The sequence below is a fragment of the Sciurus vulgaris genome (assembly GCF_902686455.1).
Source record: "Sciurus vulgaris genome assembly, chromosome: 16".
Lineage (NCBI taxonomy): Eukaryota > Metazoa > Chordata > Mammalia > Rodentia > Sciuridae > Sciurus > Sciurus vulgaris.
This window is the reverse complement of record NC_136477.1, coordinates 1,094,485-1,114,577: the sequence shown is the minus strand read 5'-3', so window position 1 is coordinate 1,114,577 and position 20,093 is coordinate 1,094,485. Positions and strand designations below refer to the sequence as shown.

The following is a 20,093-nucleotide window of genomic DNA, read 5'->3' as shown; positions in this document are numbered from 1 at the left end:
ATTTCCAGCTTGCACTGCTAAGCGTCTCAAAAATCCTCCCAATCAATTCTAAAAAGCTCAAAAAAACTTCTGTGCAACATTGTCAGACAGCAAGGACCCCACTCTTGGTACTAATTTCTGTTTTAGTCAGCTTTTTTCCTGCTGTGACTAAAAGACCTGACCAGACAACTGTGGAGAAGGAAAAGTTTTTTTGAGGGCTCATAGTTTCAGAGGATCAGTCTACAGGCAGTTGACTTTATTCCTTAGGGCTCAAGGTGAGGCAGAACATCGTGGCGGGAGAGTGTAGTGAAGGGAAGCAGCTCACATGATGACTAGGAAGCAGAGACTCCACTTCCAGATACACACGTGTACCCATCACCACGCTCCCAGTGCCCCACCTCCTCCAGCCTTCAGCTACCACTTAATCTCGTCAGGTGGCCGATTCAGTGATTGGATTAAGGCTTTTGTCGCCCAGTCACTTCTCCGAACCTTGTCAGTTGTCTCTCACGTGAGCTTTTGGGGGACTCCCCTCATCCAAACCATGACACGCGCTCTCCTCAGCTACAGTCTCTCACTTGCTCAGGGGAAGGCCAAGGATCCTGCTTTCCTGGCCCTCAAATATTGGGGCAGGTATCTAGGGGTTTTCTGGGGTGCCCTACACCCGAGCAGCCCACTGCCTGCCCTGGGCCTGGGAACCTGCCAGTCTGGCATGTGGCCGAGGCTGCACGTTATCACTCCCACTTCTGATCCCTCAGAAAGCTGGGAGCAAGTCTGCAAGAGCCTGGGCCCCTGCCGGCCTTGGCGGCTAATAAGCCTCAGGTTCCACAGACCCGGAAGACTCCCAGCAATGCTGATGCCGAAGGGGCAAGATCCAGTGAGTCTGGGTGGCAGGCTTTTTTGGGGGGTGGGGATTGAACCAGAGGCTAAGCAACATCACATCCCCAGCCTTTATTTATTATTTAAAGACGAGGGCCTTGCTGTGGTGCCGAGGCTGGCTGTGAACCCGCATTCGCCTGCCGCGGCTCTCGAGCTGGTGGGATGACAGGTGAGGCCACCACATCAGTGTCATCCTGGCCTGGTAGCACTGCCCTAAGCCTTTTAATTTTTCTTTTGGATGTTGATGGACCTTTGTTTATTTATTTACACCCGGTGCTGAGGATGGAACCAGTGCCTCGCACGTGCCCGCCAGCGCTCACCACTGAGCCCCAGCCCAGCCCAGCCCTAAGCTTCGAGCTTGCATAGGATCTAAAATGTGCCCCCTGAAAATCATTAGCAGGCTTCCCCTGGTTCAGGGTGGGCGCCCCAGCTCACCCAGAGAAGGCAGCTCCCTGCACTCAGACCCTCCTGACCTCACTCCTCCAGAAGTCCCCAGGAGGCCAGAAATGGGTCATTGAAGGGGACAGGCCAGACTGGCAGCTGATGGGCCCACGTCCTAAGATCGAGTGGTAGGCACAGTGGCACACACCTGTAATCCCAGCAACTTGGGAGGCTGAGGCAGGAGGGTGGCAAGTTCAAGGCCAGCCTCAGCCACTTGGTGAGACCCTGTCTCTGTAACATAAAAAGGGCTGAGGGTGTAGCACTGTGGCAGAGTGCTTGCCCACCTGTGCAAGGCCCTGGCTATGCTTTCTGGAACCACAGAAAGGGGGAGACCCCATCGAGTGTAAATGCTGTGTTCGGTGGCTACACTATATTTTTTAGGAACAACGGCACGGAAACCTGCAGGCTAGTACAGACGGAGTGTCTGTTTCTGGTGTCTTCCGGCACAGCACCTGCCTCAGTGGGATGAGTGTGTGCTAGTCCTCGGGCCATGCCTCTGCTGCAGCAGTTGCTAGCCACACAGCCCTCTTAAGATTACACAGAACAGCCAGGTGCACTGGAGCACACCTGTTTTCCTGGCCACCCAGGAGGCTGAGGCAGGAGGATCCCCATTCAAGGTCACTCACTGCAACTTAGTGACACCCTCTCTCAGAAAGGTCAAAGTGGGGATGTGCTCTGTGTGGGTCATTTGCCTAGCATGCTTGAAGCCTTGGGTTCCATCCAGAATACTGAAAGATTATTGCTTGTGATTGGACCTTGTTTCTGACCCCGCTGAACGCGTGTGAAGCTGAAGCTGTTAGTTGCTCAGGTGGCTGCTGCATGGGACAGCGCAGGAGGGAAGGGTCAGCTGCGCCTGCTACTCAGAGTGGATTGGACAAGTGCGAGATGGGTACTTGGGGGCCCAGCTCTGGACTAGGCAGTGGTGGGGATGCAGAAGCCTGGGGTTGGGAGGGGCAGGCAGGTCAGCCTCCGGAGGGGAAAAGGAAGTGGATGGGGGACGAAGAGCAGAGCTAGGCAGGGCGTGGGCAGCCAGCTTGTGTTCTGGAATTGGGGATTACTATGTCAGGATGAGTCTGGCCTTCACCCAAGGCCCGGCCACTCAGGCCCCTTCCCTGGCACTTGCCCTTGGCACTTCACTGCCAGCCTTAGAGGAAGATCTGAACTCGCCAGCAGTGCCCTGTTCTGTTGGGGTCCCCTGAGCACACCACGGAGGACTGTGCTGTGCATATTCCCGACGTGTCCCTGGAATGCATAATTAATCGGGGGTGTTAATAACTATTAATGTGGGTGGGGGAGGGGTTCCCTGTTGTTTTGGCATTTCTAGAAGGGCATTGGACGGGGGCCAGTCTGTGCATTCCAGGAAGTGTGGAGCAGAGCCCGTCACCCCTGCTGGGGGCTGGGCTGGCCTGCGTGGGGACCCCAGGAAAGCCCCCACTGTCGCCAGGCCCTGAGTGGGAGCTGTAAGTGCAGGTCCAGCCCTCACCCAGGCTCAACCCCGCTGCAGTTTTGGGAAGGAATCTGACCCTTCTCTTGCTCCAGGGGTCCCGGAACCCTCAGGGAGGGTGGCTTGTTTCCATGGAGTGGTGGCCAGCGGGGAGGGGCAGTGGGCAGGTGAGTGTGCAATGTCACCAAGAACCCTTGACCCAAGCTCCCTCAGCCAGCCCACTGCTCCTTCCCAGGAGCCCAGGTAGGCCAGGACCCGGGAGACCCCCCAAGCCTGGTGATGAACACTGTTAGCGCTGGCCCTGCCTGGCCCCCCGCCCTAGTAGTGCCCCAGCCGCAGCCCCCTCTCCATCTGATCTAATGAGATGTGAATATTCATTAGTTTGGCTGATTAAGATGCGTAATCATGTAAATTAGACAGCAGTTAAGCAGGAGCTCTCCAGTGGGACGGTAGCAGAGGCAGGGAGGTGGAGGGCTGGTCTGCAGGCAGTTCCTGCTGCAGCCCCTCCGCCTGGCTCTGGAGTTGGCCAGGAGCATCCCGGTCCTGCCGCAGCCAGGTGGGGGTCCTGGGCCACTCTCTGTGTCCCCCACGAGGGGGAAGGAGCCGGCAGCCTGTGGCCAGTCCAGGGCTGTTGTCTGCAGTGTGGGGGAGATAAGGCCCCACCCTGCCTCGCCCCACCCCTGGGACAAGGTTCTTGGGGTTCAGTGGGTTAACTCCTGCCGTGCCGCAGGCCACTTCAGCCATGTAGTGCCTCTGGACTCCATCCAAGGCCGTGGCCTGGGCCTGGTGGGTAGGCCGTGCTGCCATTGCTTCTCAGCCTTCCCACCGGGCTGCAGCCAGTGGAAAGGCTCCACCTCCCAGGATCAGAGCTCACGTTCGTTCCTGCCCTGGTGAGCCTTTGTCCCATCCCGCGTGACATGGACGCCTCTTTGTGGGCAGTTAGGACTGACGGAGAGTTCTGGGCTGGGTAGGAAACTCACCATAGGAGTGGAGGCCCGGCCCAGGGTGGGGCTGGGGCGTTGGTGGGTGGGCAGGAGTTTGCCCCGAGACACAGCTGGCGGGTGTCCGCCGAGCCCCCAGGATTCCAGGGCGTCAGCTGTGAGGCTCCAGGAGGCCTCTGGGTCTGGGCGGGCCTCTCCAGAGGCAGTGGGCACTGAAGGCCAGAGCTGGCAGGTCTGAGGTGACTCGACTCCCTCTTGCCCCGCAGGCCTCGAGGACCGGCCCAGCTCGGGTTCCTGGGGCACTGGTGACCAGAACAATTCCTCCTTCGACCCCAGCCGGGTGAGGATCCTCTGTGACCCAAGACATGGGTCTCCCTGCCCAGGGGCGAGGGGCGGGTGAGGAGACAGGCTGGGTGGGAGGGACGTCCGTCAACTCCCTTACGCTGGGGCTGGGCTCCAGGGTGCAGGTTGGCGTCCCAGGGCTGGCCTGTGGCATGCCCAGTGTCCACTGTGCAGTGGGCCTGGGCCCTCATTCCAGCCCATCCCCCTAGGCCTACAGTGAGGGTGCCCACTTCAGTGAGGCCCACAGCAGCCTTTCTTCGTCCACATTCCTGGGACCTGGACTTGGAGGTGAGTGGGCATTCATTCTCGGGCATGGCCAGGGCGCTGGAGCCAGTCTGGGTGGACTGCCTGCACTCTCAGGCATGGCTTCGAGGCAGGGGTGCACCCTGGACCCGCCTCCTGCAGGCTGCTGTGGGCCAGGGGCCTGTGGTGGCTGGCCAGGTGTCCACTGGCAACTCAGGAAGGTGGACTGGCCCTAGCAGCCAGAGGGAACCCAATATAAGTGTCCAAGGTCTGTGGTCAGCCAGGGCTGACCAAGCCTTCGTCACCGGGGGTCCTTAGGCTGCAGCTGGCAGGCTGTCCCGTGGTGGGGAGCCGTCTGGTGACAGGTCAAGGCCTTGGGAGTGTCCCCATCCTCCAGTGGTGACTGCTGTCATGAGCTTTGTGGCCCCTTGGCCTCATGGGCTGAGGGTACCTTAAGGGCAGTCCTCTCCTGCTAGTGTTGATGGACAAGCAGGAAGCCAAGTGGTGAGGGGGTGCAGCAGGGCACCCCACGCCTTGTCCTACCCAAGGGCTGCGAGACCCAGCCTGCTGCATGACCCAGGGTGGCTCCACACCTGTGGGGATGCCGGGTTCCCGTCCTGCTGTTCCTTCTCTCAGCCTCCTCAGCTTCCTGCTGGCCCCGGGGTGAGCAGGGCCGGCGGTAGTTCCCAAGCGACTGTAGTTCCCAGCTGTGTCCTCGCCTGGGCCTGCCTCCCCTGCCCACATGCCTTCTGGGGGTTGTGCACTCGCAGGAGCCAGCAGCCAGTGGGGTAGGCTTGGGCACGCCAGCTACTGGGTCGCAGGTTCCTGGCACCTCTGAGCACCCGCTCCAACCCCACTGCCCCGGGTCACCGGGTGAAGTGGGAGGGGCAGCGCTGACTCCAGCAGCCTCTTTCTACAAGTCTGGTGGACCTTCTTTTAAAGCTGAGGGGTTTGGGCTTTCTCCTAGTTTGAGAGTAGTCCGCATCAGTGGACCAAGCACTCTGCTTGCCCAGGGGAAGCATCTTCTCTGTCTCGCCCCTGCCTCTCCCCTCTAGTCAGGCAGGTTCTGTGCCCAGTTTAAGCCCAAGGGGGACTTAGGTGGCTCAGGTGCTGAGTACTCTGGGGATGGTGCTGAGTACTCTGGGGATACTGCTTCAGGCCAGGCTGGATCTAGGCATCTGTGCACTGCAGGAGTCTGACTGCTGGGCTTTGCTCTCAGACAGTCCCCAGGCAGCCCTGGGCCTTGCATGCCTCCTCTTCCCAAGGGTGCCTGCAGCTAAGTGTGGCTTATGTGCTGGTTTACAAAGTGACCGTGGGCATTGGGCCGCCCTGTGGGCAGACTACAGGCTGTTTGTGGGAGCCTCAGGCCTGGATGCTGGGCCTCGTGGGCGTTATGTGCACGTAGCACAGGCCCCTGTGGTGGACCTGCCACGGCACCCTCAGAAATTGGCACCACAGCCTTGAAACGAAGGGCCCCAAGCCAGGCGCAGGGCGGGCTGGAGCCCAGCGCTGTCCCTCACTGGTCGCCAGAGCTCAGGTCTCACTGGCCCCCCTTGGCCCTGGCTCCTGCCCCTGCACCCAGCTCCAGGGACAGTGGACCCAGCCCGCACTGTCGCAGGCAGTGTGCGCGTGCTGTCTGCTGGGAGTCTGCCCAGTGACCCTCCTTCCCCTCCAGGCAAGGGCGGTGAGCGGGGCACCTGTGCCACCTTCGGGAGAGAGACTGGCGTTGGCAGCTTGACTCAGGTGAGGGCCGCAGGGCGGCCGGCAGCGGGGCCAGGGGGCAGGCGGAGGGTGCCAGTGTTCAGAGCCTGTGCCTGGCCTGTGCCCTCCCACACCCTTGTTTTGATTTTCCATTTTGAACAGATTGCTCAGAAGTGCTCTGTTGCTGGACCTTGTGGGGCTGCTGGTTAGGGTGGGCATCACAAGGGTGGCCACGGCCACTTGCCCTCTGGCTCCCCCACCAAGCCAGGCCTATACCGTGCATAGGTGCACCACCCAGGGGGTTGCCCCAGCCCAGGTGAAGATCTCACCACACAGTTCCCATCTGTGAGGCCCACATGGCCCAATGGCCAGTGGTTCCAGCCTGGCCTTCTGTCCGTGGGTCCCCTCAGAGCCCCGTCCCCACACCCCCAAGGATCTCTGCCTTGTTCCCACCAGACTCCCCAGTCCCAAGTGCAGTCTGGCCTGTCTGAGTTGGCTCCCCCAAGCTGCTGGACACTAGCCATGGGTGGGGGCCACACTTGCAGGCCTGCTAGGCCCCACGGGGCCCTGAGTGGCAGGGCAGCCTGCAGTGCCACTCGGGAGCAGAGCCTGGCAGAGCCCCGGGCCAGTGAGGGGAGGCTGCCCACCCCAGCAGGCCCTGCAGAGGAAGCTCAGGAGCCTGCTCGGGTGCCCTGATATTCCAGGGGCAGAAGCCCATCTTGAGCCAGCGTGTGCAGAGTGAAACTTGGGGTAGAAAGCACAGGACAGTAGGAAGGACCTAGGCCCAGCGGCACCCACCCAAGCAGCCAGAGCGGTCGGCCGCCAGGTGCCGGCCAGGCTGCCTTGCCATCCCTAATGCCTTAGGTTGGAGAGTAGCGCCTGCGTCACCAAAGTATGGTCTCAGTCCAGCAGAAGAGGCCCCCACCCCGAGGGCCAGGGTCACCCCAGACATGTCTGGGTTCGACCTTTTTCAGTTGGTGGGTGTTTACTGGAGTTGGCCTGGACAGTGACCCTGTGCCTCCTGCTGTCCCCTGCAGGCTGGCTTCCTGCCTGGCGAACTGGCCCTCAGCAGCCCCGGGCCACTTTCCCCTTCTGGCATCAAGGGCAGCTCCCAGTATTACTCCTCGTACCCCAGCAACCCTCGGCGGAGAGCTGCAGACGGTGGCCTGGGTAAGTAGAACGGTTTGACTTCCTCTTAGCCAGGGCGCTGGCAGTCAGTGGCCAGGGGATGCCAGGTCCTGGCTGGTCGCTAGGCACATGGGGGTGGGGTGCGCAGGCATGAGCTGACCCAGAGCGGGCCCTTCCAACTCCGTCACAGTGCCCAAAATCCACAGGCACCGAGCTATCTCTCCCCAGAGACCTAGGCCGGGTTTCTGTGAGCCTCCAAACTGCTGGTCGCTATGGACCAGTTGCTGTGTGCTTCTCTTGAGGTGCCCCTTGTTGAGTTCTCTTTGTGTGTGTGGTGCAAGAGATGGAGCCCAGGACCTCTTGTGTGCTCACCCTGAGAAACCCAGCCCTGCCTGGGCGCTGTGGCTTACCTCTGCCTCGGCCCTTCCCGGTTGGTGGGTGTGCGCGGCCTGGGGCCCTATCAGCCAGCCAGACCAGGAGCTCTTGGGGGCCAGCGAGGACCTGGGTCCCTTGTGAGCTGCACAGGTGGCCGGGCACAGCTGCAGGGTACACAGAGGTGGCTCTGGCCTTCGCTGCCCTGCATGTACCCTGAAGGGTGGAGAAAGTGCCTGGAATGTCAGGTGCAGACTGCAAAGTCTGTGGGGTGGGTGAGTCTGCAGGCACGTGCCCGTGGATCAGTAGGCCACTGTGGTGTCCAGAAGGAGCAGGCCTGGCCCTTCAGAGCCAGCTCCACTCAGTGTCTGCTGACGCCGCTTCCCAGACTCCTGCCCACCGTGGGTTTTTTGCATCTTCAAGCTCACGTAGGTGGACTTGAGGTTTCAGTCTTCTTTTTGGCAGTGCTGAGACTTGAACCCAGGGTAGCATGCCACTGAGCTGCACCCCAGCCTTGCTGCTTTGTGTTGCGACAGAGCTTCAGCCAGACTGTTCTCGAATCTGCCATCCTTCTGCCGTAGCCTCCTAAGTTGCTGGGGTGACAGGCATGGCCACCATGCCCAGCCAAGATGTTTGATGTCACCGAATGGGTGAAGAGCTCTTCTCAGGGTGCAGGGCAGGAGCTGCTCCCATAACCGGTCCCCACCAGTGACCGGTGTCCAAGGGCTGGGTACAGTCACTGAGGGGCATCCCTTGTTTCTCTCTCTCAACAGATGCACAGCCCAAGAAGGTCCGGAAGGTTCCGCCTGGTCTTCCTTCCTCGGTGAGTGGTGCCGTGGCGGGAACCCCACTTGAGCGCCTTTCCTGGCCCCAGGGCTTAGGTGGCCCTCCCTGTCAGGGGCCACAGGGCTTGTGAGGGTACCGAGCTGTGCGTGCCTCTGCCGCCCCGAGCACGTGTGGCCAGCGCTGGGTGGGCTCCCAGCCTAGAGCTACCCTAAGGCCCAGCCCTGACACAGGCCCTCCCAGGAACGGCAGTCTCAGGGTCTCCCTTCCAGCCTGGGTCTCGCCTGCCCTAGGAGGAGGCCCCTGGGGCACGCGGGGGTCCAGGAGCCAGGCAGGCAGGCCCTCCTGGGGCCCTGTCCAGGGCCTGTCCCCCACCTGCCCTGCGTCCCCATCCTGCTGCCCGGTGGTTGGCTGATGGCCAGACACAGCAGATGGCGGGGCCGTCAGCACCCGCGCTGCCGTGCTCCTGTGGCGCGTGCAGCTGGGAGGAGGGTGCTGTGCTGGACTCCCCTGCTGGCACCGCCGCTGCTGCCGGGAGCCCTGGCCACGGGCAGGCACACATGCCTTGTGTGGCCGCGTCCCCGTCCTGGTCAGCGTGAATCGGGGTGGGCGCCTGCTCCCCTGCCACAGGGCCCGCCTTCCTCATCAGGCCTCACACCCACTTCCTACGACATGGGGGTGGGGACCAGCTCTGGGGACACAAGGAGGAAGGTGGCAGGCATGCAGGTGATGAGACTGTGGCCCTGGAACCCTGCTTCAGTCACACCACACTATCCTGGTGTCCACTCCCCTGCTGGGCCTGGCTTCCAGGAGCGCCGGGTGGTCAGCGTCACAGTTGGTGCTGGTGGTGGGCCCCCTTACCATAGCTGCCCCTGGGTGGCCATGCCACATGCTCCTCTGGGACCTGGCGGGTCGGGCGTGGGGCTGGAGGAGCCTGGCAGGTGAGGAGGAGAGCGAGGGCCTGGCCAGGGTCAACAGGAGCAGGCGTCTGCAGCCAGCCACAGGGCACCCTCACCCGCGGACCCAGGCAGACCTGGGCGGGCAGGCGGGTGGTTCCGGCCTGTGGGGAGCGATGCTGGGGTGACTGGCTCCTCCGTCCTTGCGCCTGCAGGTGTACCCGCCCAGCTCAGGGGACGACTTTGGCAGGGACACAGCCGCCTACCCCTCTGCCAAGACCCCCAGCAGCACCTACCCCAGCCCCTTCTACATGGCAGGTGTGTGGGGCTCGCCCTGGGTGGGCTGGGTCCTCCACCCCGCCTCACCCCCTGCTCCCCACAGATAGCAGCCTGCACCCCGCGACGGAGCTCTGGAGCAGCCCTGGCCAGGCAGGCTTCGGGCCCATGCTGGGGGGCGGCTCTTCCGCCTTGCCCCTCACACCGGGCAGCGGAGGTCCCGTGAGCAGCAGCACCTTCAGTGGCCTGCACCAGCATGAGCGCCTGGTAGGCCTGGGTGGGCAGGTGGGCAGATCAGCCAGCCAGCCGGCCTGGACAGCACCACCTGACCCTCTCTGCTATCCACCAGGGCTACCAGCTGCATGGAGCGGAGGTCAATGGCGGGCTTCCGGCCGTGTCCACCTTCTCCTCGGCCCCCGGAGCTCCTTACAGCAGCGTCTCCAGCCACACCCCGCCTGTCAGTGGGGCTGAGGGCCTCCTCGGTATGCCCTCCCAGGACAGTGTGTGGACCAGCCGGCCGGCAGGCTCGGCACAGGCGGGCACCACGGGATCGGAGCCGGTTCCCCAGTCGTCGCTTCTGTTGGGGTCACCCCCACAGGAAGCTGGGAAGGTCCTGGGGCGTGCATTTCCTGCTGTAGCCCCGCTGTAGTCCCCAGGGCTCACCCTCAACCCAGCAGGTGTCGTGGGGACTCGTCACATGGGACATCTGACCTCAAGGCTGGTCCTCACCTCTTTCCACCCACAGGCTCCCGTGGGACCACAGCTGGCAGCTCTGGGGACGCCCTTGGGAAGGCTCTGGCCTCGGTGAGGCGTGGGCCTGGGGAGGCGGGCTGGGGACACCGCACGGCCAGCCTCTGACCACCTGCCCCTCTGCTGCACAGATCTACTCTCCAGATCACTCCAGCAGCAACTTCTCACCCAGCCCCTCGACCCCTGTGGGCTCCCCTCAGGGCCTGCCGGGTATGTGAGGGGCCTGGGCCACATGGGTGGTGTGGGGGTCAGCTCACCCTAGGGGTCCTGCAGCCTCACAGGGTGGGGGCTGGCGGGGGCACAGCTTGTAGTGAGTCGTGCTCTGGGCAAACCAGGAGGGCTCCCTCCAGGTGGCCCACAGGTGTCCTCAAGCCATGGCCCATGACCAGGCAGTAAGAGTCAGCGTCCAGGTCAGGTCTGCACGTGGGCGAGGTCCCCAGAGGTGACACCTGGCAGTTCACAGTGCAGGAACAGGGAGCCTGCGGAGGTTCTGCGCCTGCTGCCATTCCCTCCTGACGGAGGCTGAGGGGCGCCTGCTCTGTGCCCGTGCCACGTCGCGCCAGCCAGGGGGCAGGCCCCTGTCCTTGCTCCGTCATGCCTGGCATCAGCTGAGCACAGAAGGAAGTGGGAGCCAGAAGCTTTTGTTGGCCTGGCCAGTGGTGCTGACAGTAACCCCATCCTCAGCTCTGCCCTGTGGGGAAGCTCAGGAAGCCAGGCTTTCCCTGGGCCTGTCCAGTCTCTCCTGGAGCTAACCACTTCCCACACTGCTGCTGGAACCCAGAGCATGTGGGCAGGATGGGGAGGAGCCACTCTCCAAGGCACCGATTGCTCTTGGAAGCTGGGTGGACGTGGCTGACCTGCTGACGGGGGTCCCCGGGCTGTGAGGCCAGACGCTAGGGCCCGGTGGGGCCAAGAGCAGCTTTGCTGGTGTAGGACATCCCTGAAGTGGCCACCCCAAGCCTTGGAGGACGCCCAGCCGCCTGGGAACACCCTCCCGCAACGGCTCACCTGTCCTGGGTCTGCCTGTTCACACACCTCCGCCTCTCCAGGGACGTCACAGTGGCCCCGAGCAGGGGCCCCCGGTGCCTTATCGCCCAGCTATGATGGGGGTCTCCCTGGCCTGGTGAGTTTTTCTGCTGCCACTGGGGTGGGCTGGTGTCTGTCACGTCACCCATGGCAGCAGGCTTGCAGTGTGACAGACATGCCTGGCCAAGCCCGGCACCGGGTTGAGCCCACGAGGAGGGGCATGTCCTAGCCAGGCCCCTCACCCACCCTGTGCCCCACAGAGCAAGATGGAAGACCACCTGGACGAGGCCATCCATGTGCTTCGCAGCCATGCTGTGGGCACAGCAGGCGACGTGCACGGGCTGCTGCCTGGCCCCGGAGTGCTGGCCTCCAGCTTTGTGGGCCCCTTGCCGCTTGGCGGTCGGCACACCGGCCTGGTGAGCCTTGGACAGGGTGGTGGGGGGTGGGGCCGGGGCCAGCCACCCTGATGTGACCCCTGCCCCAATTGCAGGTTGGGAGTGGCCACCCTGAGGACGGCCTTCCGGGCAGCGCCAGCCTCTTGCACAACCACACTGCCCTGCCCAGCCAGCCTGGCACTCTGCCTGACCTTTCGCGGCCACCTGACTCCTATAGCGGTGAGTCCCAGCCACTAAGCCGCTTGTCCATCCCATGCCACTCTGCAACGCGCTGCATGGCCCTGGTTTCCCAGGGACCATGCTGCCCAAGGGGCCACACACACTCCATACCATGTGCAGGGTGCAAGTGGGCAGAGGGCTTGAGCCAGTGCCCTAGCAGGGCAGGGTGGGGTTCGCTGCTCCTGAGGTGGACTCCTGCGAGCCCTGGGCAGCTGGGGCGTCTGGGATGCAGGCCGCTGGTGGGCATCATGGGGGAAGCAGGACTGGCACTGTTGTAGGCACTGAGGGTGAGACTGGTGGAACAGACCGGGTGGGCCTGCACCCCAAGGCTGGGGCCAGGTTGTGAGAGGAGGCTGGTGCTCAGGCAGTGCTGACTGGGCTGCTGGAGCCCAGGGAGGGAGGACCTGGACAGCGGTGCAGGACTGGACCTGCTTGGGACTCAGGGGGGCCCTCTGGTGGCCATGTCTGTATGTGCGTATCCATCAGACTTGGGTATCCTGGCCCAGAGAGGTGGAGGCTAGGGACGACACCCCGAGAACCACCCAGGGTGTGCCTACAGTACCGAGCAAGCCTGGCCTTAGTCCACCTCTCCAGGACTCCGTCCTGTCCCTCCCTCAGGATCTGGCCATTTTTCCCAGCTACCATTTAGAATGCAGTGTCTTAGTGAGAGTCCAGGGTGGAGGCCCGAGACCAGGCACTGTGCTCCCCTGTTCTTGGACATCACAGCTGTGGCTTCCTGCGGACAGGGTCTTTACCTGGTTGCACACATGCCCTCCTGCCAGCCATGCGCTCAGGCGCCTCCTGGCATGCCTGTCAGGGCTTCTGGGGCAAACATGCACCCACCCCTTCAAGTTGGTGCCAGGGTTTTCCAGAGTGGTTGTGCCAGCCTCCATCTCCAGCCTCGGGGGCAAAGGGTGTTTCTCGATGGTGAAGGAGACTCCGTGTGTGGAGCTCCCACCTGGGCCACGCCGTCTCCTCTTGACGTGTGCTCGCGTGGACCGGAGCACTCTGTGCCCTTCAGAGAGCAGCCCTTCACGGCTCGTTCAGGTCACGCGGGCCGTGTGCCCATCGCCCTGCTGTCCTGACGTGCCCCGCTGATTCCCAGCTGGGTGCCGCGTGCCTGCCTGTCTCCTGCTGCCTGGGCGGCAAGGCAGGGAGGTGTGCACAGGCCAGGTCTCCAGTGTGGAGTGGCTGGTTTCCGCAGCGCCGGGTGGAGCCCGGGTGCACTGCCTGTCCTGGGTGCTGAGGCTGGCCTCCAGCCGCCCTGCCCGGCGGCGGCTGCTGTGGGAGTCACTCCTCTGGTATTCGCGTTGGCATCGCGGGTGTTTCCAGTGGCCTGTGTGCCAGGGCGCAAGGGCTGTGAAGTGCTGGTTCTTCGTGGAGCTTGGTGTCCTCCAGGAGCAGGGAGCGGCTCCTTCTGTGGGCTCTGGCTGTGAGCCTGCCGGCTAGCGCTCCGCGCGGAGCGGCCCTTTGTCTGGAATCGGAACCTGTGTGGTGGGCATGGTGGCCCAGTCCTAGGCGTTTCCGTTCGTTTTGCCTTTTTTTTTTTCCTTGCAATCCAAGACCTGCCCGTCCTAGGAGAGTCACGGGGGCTGGTCAGGTACCTTGGAGGCCACTGCTGTCCAGGCCACACCGCCTGATGCCAGGCCTGTTGCAGGACTCGGGCGAGCGGGAGCTGCGGTGGCCGCTGGCGAGATCAAGCGGGAGGAGAAGGAGGACGAGGAGAACGCCTCGGTGGCGGACAACTCCGAGGAGGAGAGGAAGGAGCTGAAGGGCTCCCGCGCTCGGACCAGGTGCCCGCCGCCCGCCCTCGCCACCCCGCGGCCGCAGCGCACGCACTCCACAGCGCACCACGCACCCCTGAGGGCCCGGCCGTGCCCGCCCCTCCTCACTGTCTCCCTCTGGCCCCTGGCCCCCTCCCCCCATAGCCCAGACGAGGACGAGGACGACCTTCTCCCCCCAGAGCAGAAGGCCGAGCGGGAGAAGGAGCGTCGGGTGGCCAATAATGCCCGCGAGCGGCTGCGGGTCCGGGACATCAATGAGGCCTTTAAGGAGCTGGGGCGCATGTGCCAGCTGCACCTCAGCAGTGAGAAGCCCCAGACCAAACTGCTCATCCTGCACCAGGCCGTGTCGGTCATCCTCCACCTGGAGCAGCAAGTGCGAGGTCAGTGGGGCGCGGCCCCCGCTCGCTCCCCCTTCCCGGAGCCGACCCTCCCCTTGCAGCCATGTCCTGGTCCACCCTTGCTTCCTGGAGCCGCCCCTGCAGCCCGCCCCTGCCCCCTGCCAGGACCTTTCCTCCTCCTGAACCCAGTGACCAGTCCTGGGTGGGAGGAGTGGACTCTTGGACACACAGTCCTGCAGACCTGGGTATGCCTAGGGCTGTCCTAAAATCCCAGAAGCCACTGTCCCCTTGGCCCCACCTCGGGAAGCCTAGAGCCTAGCTCCCAGGGCTGGCATGCCCTGGAGCCCAGAGGCCAGGTGGGCACCTAGACCACTTTGGGCCCTTGGACTTGAGCAAATGCCCAGGAGAGCCCCTGAGCCCGACCCCCTCTGACTGAGGTTCCCCGTCTGCAGGTGGGATTGTCCCGCCTGTTCCCAGGGCCGGGTGAAGGTGGAAGGCAGAGGCCCCATCCTGGCCCCAGTGGCCCAGTGCCCCGCTCCTGCTGGCAGCCGCCTCCCTAACCTCCTGCTCCTGCCTGGCCCTGTTAACCCTTTCTCTCCTGCAGCACTGTCGCTTGGACCGGAGCTAGTCCCGGCCCGGCTGCTGTCCCCTCAGCTCTGAGGTTTCCGCATCTCCCCAGCAGTGGCGCCGTCCCACCCCACGAGCCCCCGCCCGCCTCTCTGCTCTCTGCCTCTCGCTCTCCCTGTCCGCCCCGGCCTTGCATCCTCTGCTCCCCATGGTGGCCCCTCCTCACCTCGCACTTGCTGCCCGACGCCAGGATGGCCGAGGCTGGAGCCTTGGGGCCTTTCCTCTCCCAAAGCCCACCAGGCCTTGAGGGAAGGAAGGGACCTGGGCTCGCCAGCCTCTGGTTCAGTTTGGTCTGCGCGCTTGTCCTGGGCCCCAGGGCGCTGCCTCCCAAGGGGTCCACCCAGGCCCTAGGAGGCAGGGAGGGCAGGAAGTGGGGGAGGGCAACCCTCCCCCCGGAGCAGGACAGGGCTCCAGAGGAGGCCTGGTCAGGTTCAGGCACCTTGCTTGTGATCGCACCAGGCCAGGCCTCCATCTGTGAGTCAGAGCTGCAGAGTTCATGGGTGATTGGCACCCACTCTACCAAGAAGGACACCAAAGTGTGGGGAGTGCGGTCACAGGTGCAGAGCCACCCAGCTAGGGGAGCCTGGGCCGGCGCTGCTCCAGGCTGTGGCCTGGAGGGGCTCAGTGCTGAGCCTGTGCCCTCTGACTCGGGGACTGGGAGCCACTGCTCCACCTAGAGGAGGTCCTTTGTGGGGCTCAGAGCTGAGGCCCCTCCAGGCCCAGCGTGGGGCAGCCAGGGCAGCCAGGGCAGCCCAGAACACATGCCTTTCGCCAGAAACGCTTTGGAGCTTGGGGATCTCGGTGTGAGCTGGTCGACTCCTCATGGCCCTGACTCTCCTGGGTTTGCGGAGAGCCTCCTGCCCAGGGCAGGCCGGGCCAGGCTAGTGCACTGTCATCCAGCAGGCAGCTGCTCTGATGGGGAAGGTCGTCGTCGTGGGAGGGGCAGCGCAAGAGGGACAGGGGCTGGCCTGGGCTGGTGGAGTAAGCCAGGGACCTAGAGGACCAGTTCCCAGGGTCTTCAGCTGGGAAGTCAGGGCCTCCCGTCACCAGTGGTTGGGACAGTCTGGCCTGGGTCCTCCGTGTGACCGCACACACAGCCTGGACCCTAGCTGGGTCTGAGGGGCACGGCCACAAGCCTTGGTGGTCACGTTTGTGCACACAGATGAGCACGCCTCTGTGGGTGTGAACACTGTCCACCACCTCACCCACCAGCTGTCCCCACACAGCACCCTCACGCTCACCTGCACCCTCACACTCAGCTACACCCACACGCTCACCTACACCCTCACACTCAGCAGCACCCTCACGCTCACCTGCACCCTCACACTCAGCTACACCCTCACACTCGGCTACACCCTCACACTCACCTGCACCCTCACACTCAGCTACACCCTCACACTCAGCTACACCCACACGCTCACCTGCACCCTCACACTCAGCTACACCCTCACACTCACCTACACCCTCACACTCAGCTACACCTTCACACTCAGCTACACCCACACCAGCACCCTCACACTCAGCTACACCCTCACACTCAGCTACACCCTCACCAGCACCCTCACACTCAGCTACACCCACACGCTCACCTACACCCTCACACTCAGCAGCACCCTCACGCTCACCTACACCCTCACACTCAGCTACACCCTCACCAGCACCCTCACACTCAGCTACACCCTCACACTCAGCTACACCCTCACCAGCACCCTCACACTCAGCTACACCCTCACACTCAGCTACACCCTCACCAGCACCCTCACACTCAGCTACACCCTCACACTCGGCTACACCCTCACACTCACCTGCACCCTCACACTCAGCTACACCCACACGCTCACCTACACCCTCACACTCATCAGCACCCTCACGCTCACCTACACCCTCACACTCAGCTACACCCTCACCTACACCCTCACACTCAGCTACACCCACACCAGCACCCTCACACTCAGCTACACCCTCACACTCAGCTACACCCTCACACTCAGCTACACCCTCACCAGCACCCTCACACTCAGCTACACCCTCACACTCAGCTACACCCTCACCAGCACCCTCACACTCAGCTACACCCTCACACTCAGCTACACCCTCACCAGCACCCTCACACTCGGCTACACCCACACCCTCACGGCTGTGCACCACTGGCCATCACCTGCCCCTGTGCCCACACCAGGAGTCAGCTGCACCACACCAGCACTGGCCTGTCAGACACAACACAAGAGCCAGCTGAACCCTCTGCACACTGGCCCTGCCCCACCTGCCTGGGCTTGGCACTAACAGAGGCCCTGGTGCTGTGACCCAGCAGTACAGAAGAGGTGCTGTCCTTGGAGGAGAAGGACCTGAGGGACCGGGAGAGGCGCATGGCCAATAACGCTCGGGAGCGGGTGCGTGTGCGGGACATTAACGAGGCCTTCCGGGAGCTGGGGCGCATGTGCCAGATGCACCTCAAGTCGGACAAGGCGCAGACCAAGCTGCTCATCCTGCAGCAGGCCGTGCAGGTCATCCTGGGCCTGGAGCAGCAGGTGCGAGGTAGGCTCCCAGGGTGGACCCTCCCATCCCCGTGCAGACGGTCCTCAGCAGCCCTGAGCCTGCTGCTCCGCAGTGCTCTGGGGGTTCTCCTGTAGCTGCCTTAGGACCCCTGACGTCCCCTGGCACCCTGGATTCCTGCTCTCAACAGCCCCCTGGCCCTGACAGCTCTCTCAAGCGAGGAGACAGGCGTGCGGGGCCCCCGCCCCACCCTGCGGCTCCTTGCAGGCCCTCTGGGGACCCTCTTCCCACAAAACTCTCCCCTCCCCCAGAACGGAACCTGAACCCCAAAGCAGCCTGCCTGAAGCGGCGAGAGGAGGAGAAGGTGTCAGGCGTGGTTGGAGACCCCCAGATGGTGCTCTCAGGCTCCCACCCTGGCTTGAGCGAGGCCCACAACCCCACCGGGCACATGTAAGGATGGCCCTGCTGGACGAGGGACCAGCTTACTCCCCACGCTGGGTTTGGGTAATGGAGCAGCCTCACCACCCTTCAACCAAGAGCGACCTGCTGCATCCCATCTGGCCACCTCTCCTGCAGATCCTGGAATCCATGCGGCCCCACTGACTGGGCTGGGCTGGGGGGTGAGCAAACCCAGAAAGCAAGCAACAAATACACACTTTGTCAGAAAAGAAGATAATGCCTTAACAATATAAAACATGGAAGAACTGAAACTTCACTCAGTCGAGGGTGATGCTGTGCAAAACTGGCTTGTTCTTCAAAAGCCACCAGCAAATCGTGCCTAAGCATAATATTTTTTTTAAGGAAAATAAAAAGCGTTAGTTATGAGATTTTTTTAATGTAGAAGAAAATTAGCAAGGAGGATGCCTTCCGTGTCTTTTTTTTTTTTTAAGCTCTCTTTTGCATATGTTTTGTAAGCAACAAGGTTTTTTTTTTTTTGTATAAAAGTCTTGTGTCCCTGTTTCTAGAAGTGAGCAGTGCCTTTCATGACCACCCAGACGACTAAAGTCGCATCAGGACCAGCGTCGCCCTGCAGCCCACACCCACTCCAGCAGCGCTCTGCAGCGCAGGGCACTTTCCACGTCCCTCTTAGAACCGGCCAGCCTGGGTTCTTCCCAGGCAGCCCTTGGGAAGGGACAGGAAGCCAAGGTGCTTCCACAATGTCCTGGGTACCTGCCCCACCACAGTGCTCAGCCCAAGGCCCTCCAGGCTGCTCTCCCAGGGGCTCTTTTGGGACTAGTGACATCTTGCGTGGGGGCCACAGCTTATTCTCTGGACTAGGAGAGGGGCTGCTGCCAGGGAGTGTACAACAGGACACACCCTCCCCACTCTGGCACTTCACCACCTTACAAATGACCACCCAGGTGTGGACAGAGGGCCAGAGCTTAACCAGGAGTGTGCCAGGGCTGCAGCAGCTGCCCTTAATCCAAGGCTGTATGGCGAGGTGCAGGAGGGTCCCTGGGGCCAAGAAAGGCCACTGAGGGGTTCACCTGCATCCTGGTCTCTTAGCCAGGCTCACCATGTCCATTCTTAGTCTAATGTCAGGAGGGGGAACCAGTCGGTCCTGCCTGGCTCAGGACTGTCCTGGGTCTAAAACAGCATCTCATGCCACAGGACCCCCATAGTTCAGACCTGGGGTAGCCTGCCTTACTACCCTCCCCCGCACAACCCTTCTGGCCCCCCAAGTTGTCTGCTTCTCCCTATCAGCATCCTGGGTACCCCCCCTCGGTTGCCCCTGAGACCCCGTGCTCTCCCCTGGGGTAGCAGGGCTGCTTGGAGTTCCCCAAACTGGGCCCCATGGAAGGTCGGGAAAGCAAGGAAGATCCAGTGGCCTGACTTCACTGGGATCCGCCCTATTCACCAAGGTGACTTGCCAGACTGTGGGCCACCTCTTGGGAAGCCAGCCTGTTTCATTCTTGTCATCTAGTCCTACCCATAGGTCCAGTGGGCAGTGGCTGAGGAGTCTGCACCCCAAGGCACTGAGGACTGAGCTGTGTATCATGTAATTTATGAGCTGAGATGAGCTCAACATGAGAGGAAGCCTCTCAATGGGAGGGGAGGGCCTCTGCTACAGATCAGCCTCAGGACAACTGGAGTTTGCGTTTTGGGGGGTTTTGTGTGTTTTTCTGTACCAGGTATTGAACCCAGGTGCCATCAACCACTGAGTCACATCCCTTTCCCCTTGTTTTTAGACAGGGTCTTGCTAAGTTGCTGAGGCTGGTTTTGAACTCGCTTCCTCCTGCCTCAGCCTCCCAAGCTGCTGGGGTGGTAGGTGTGCACCACCAGAAAAACAGCTTAACTGCCTGGCAGAAAAACAGCTTAACTTTTTTTTAAGTATTTTTTTTTAGTTGCAGATGGACACAATATTCTGTCTTATTTTTATCTGCTGCTGAGGATCGAACCCAGTGCCTCATAAGTGCTAGGCAAGTGCTCTACCACTGAACTACCACTCCAGCCCCCTTAACAAAAATTTTTTGGGAAAAAATTTATAGCGAGGCATGGCATTATCCCTGGCATCCCAGCTACTCGGGAGACTGAGGCAGGAAGGTCCCAAGTTTGAGGTCAGCCTGGGCAACTTAGCAAGACCCTGTTTCAAACTTGAAAAGTTAACAAAACATGCTGGGGATGCAGTTCAGTGGCAGAGCATTTGCCCTGGGCCCCATACCACCAAAACAATTTTCTTGTTTTTAACATGTTGACTCTGCCCGCTGGATTATTTGGGATTTTTAAAGAATCCTCTTGGAATTAGATTTTGAGCCTGTCCTGTTCATAACACCTCTGATGTTTCCCATCCTGTCTGTCCAGCGTGATGTGCTGACAGGAGAAAGGGTCAGGAGGGTGGCCTTGAACCTTTGGTGCCCCTGATGTCCACTCCAGGGGACAGCAGTTTGTCCAGTGATCCAGCTTGTATGCCACTGGTCCTCCCCCTAGGAACAGCTGCATCCAAAGCTCTGCAGGGGAAGTGGGAACCTGCACTTCAAAGGAGATCTGGACGGGGCTGACTCCCCGGGTGCTGGCTCTGCAGAGGGGCTGAGCTGATAA

At 62.0% G+C, this 20,093-nt stretch overlaps 1 protein-coding gene across 5 annotated transcripts in view; it reads left to right on the top strand.

The window, feature by feature from the left end:
- TCF3 (transcription factor 3) overlaps nucleotides 1–17,639 on the top strand; it is a 31,300-nt gene extending 13,661 nt beyond the window's left edge. The window contains exons 4-19 of one of the 5 annotated variants that reach the window (XM_079114839.1): nucleotides 3,948–4,021; nucleotides 4,233–4,311; nucleotides 5,942–6,009; nucleotides 7,005–7,137; nucleotides 8,241–8,290; nucleotides 9,362–9,464; nucleotides 9,529–9,689; nucleotides 9,772–9,904; nucleotides 10,168–10,226; nucleotides 10,304–10,382; nucleotides 11,222–11,295; nucleotides 11,459–11,614; nucleotides 11,689–11,812; nucleotides 13,470–13,605; nucleotides 13,741–13,976; nucleotides 17,366–17,639. In XM_079114839.1, the coding sequence (XP_078970965.1) occupies nucleotides 3,948–4,021; nucleotides 4,233–4,311; nucleotides 5,942–6,009; nucleotides 7,005–7,137; nucleotides 8,241–8,290; nucleotides 9,362–9,464; nucleotides 9,529–9,689; nucleotides 9,772–9,904; nucleotides 10,168–10,226; nucleotides 10,304–10,382; nucleotides 11,222–11,295; nucleotides 11,459–11,614; nucleotides 11,689–11,812; nucleotides 13,470–13,605; nucleotides 13,741–13,976; nucleotides 17,366–17,508 (1,808 nt within the window). In that variant the 3' untranslated portion in view covers nucleotides 17,509–17,639. Of the gene's footprint in view, nucleotides 1–3,947; nucleotides 4,022–4,232; nucleotides 4,312–5,941; nucleotides 6,010–7,004; nucleotides 7,138–8,240; nucleotides 8,291–9,361; nucleotides 9,465–9,528; nucleotides 9,690–9,771; nucleotides 9,905–10,167; nucleotides 10,227–10,303; nucleotides 10,383–11,221; nucleotides 11,296–11,458; nucleotides 11,615–11,688; nucleotides 11,813–13,469; nucleotides 13,606–13,740; nucleotides 13,977–16,869; nucleotides 17,097–17,365 lie in introns of those variants that run through there. The other 4 variants (XM_079114836.1, XM_079114835.1, XM_079114838.1 and 1 more) reach the window with 4 other exon arrangements.
- Nucleotides 17,640–20,093: the final 2,454 nt, after the last annotated feature.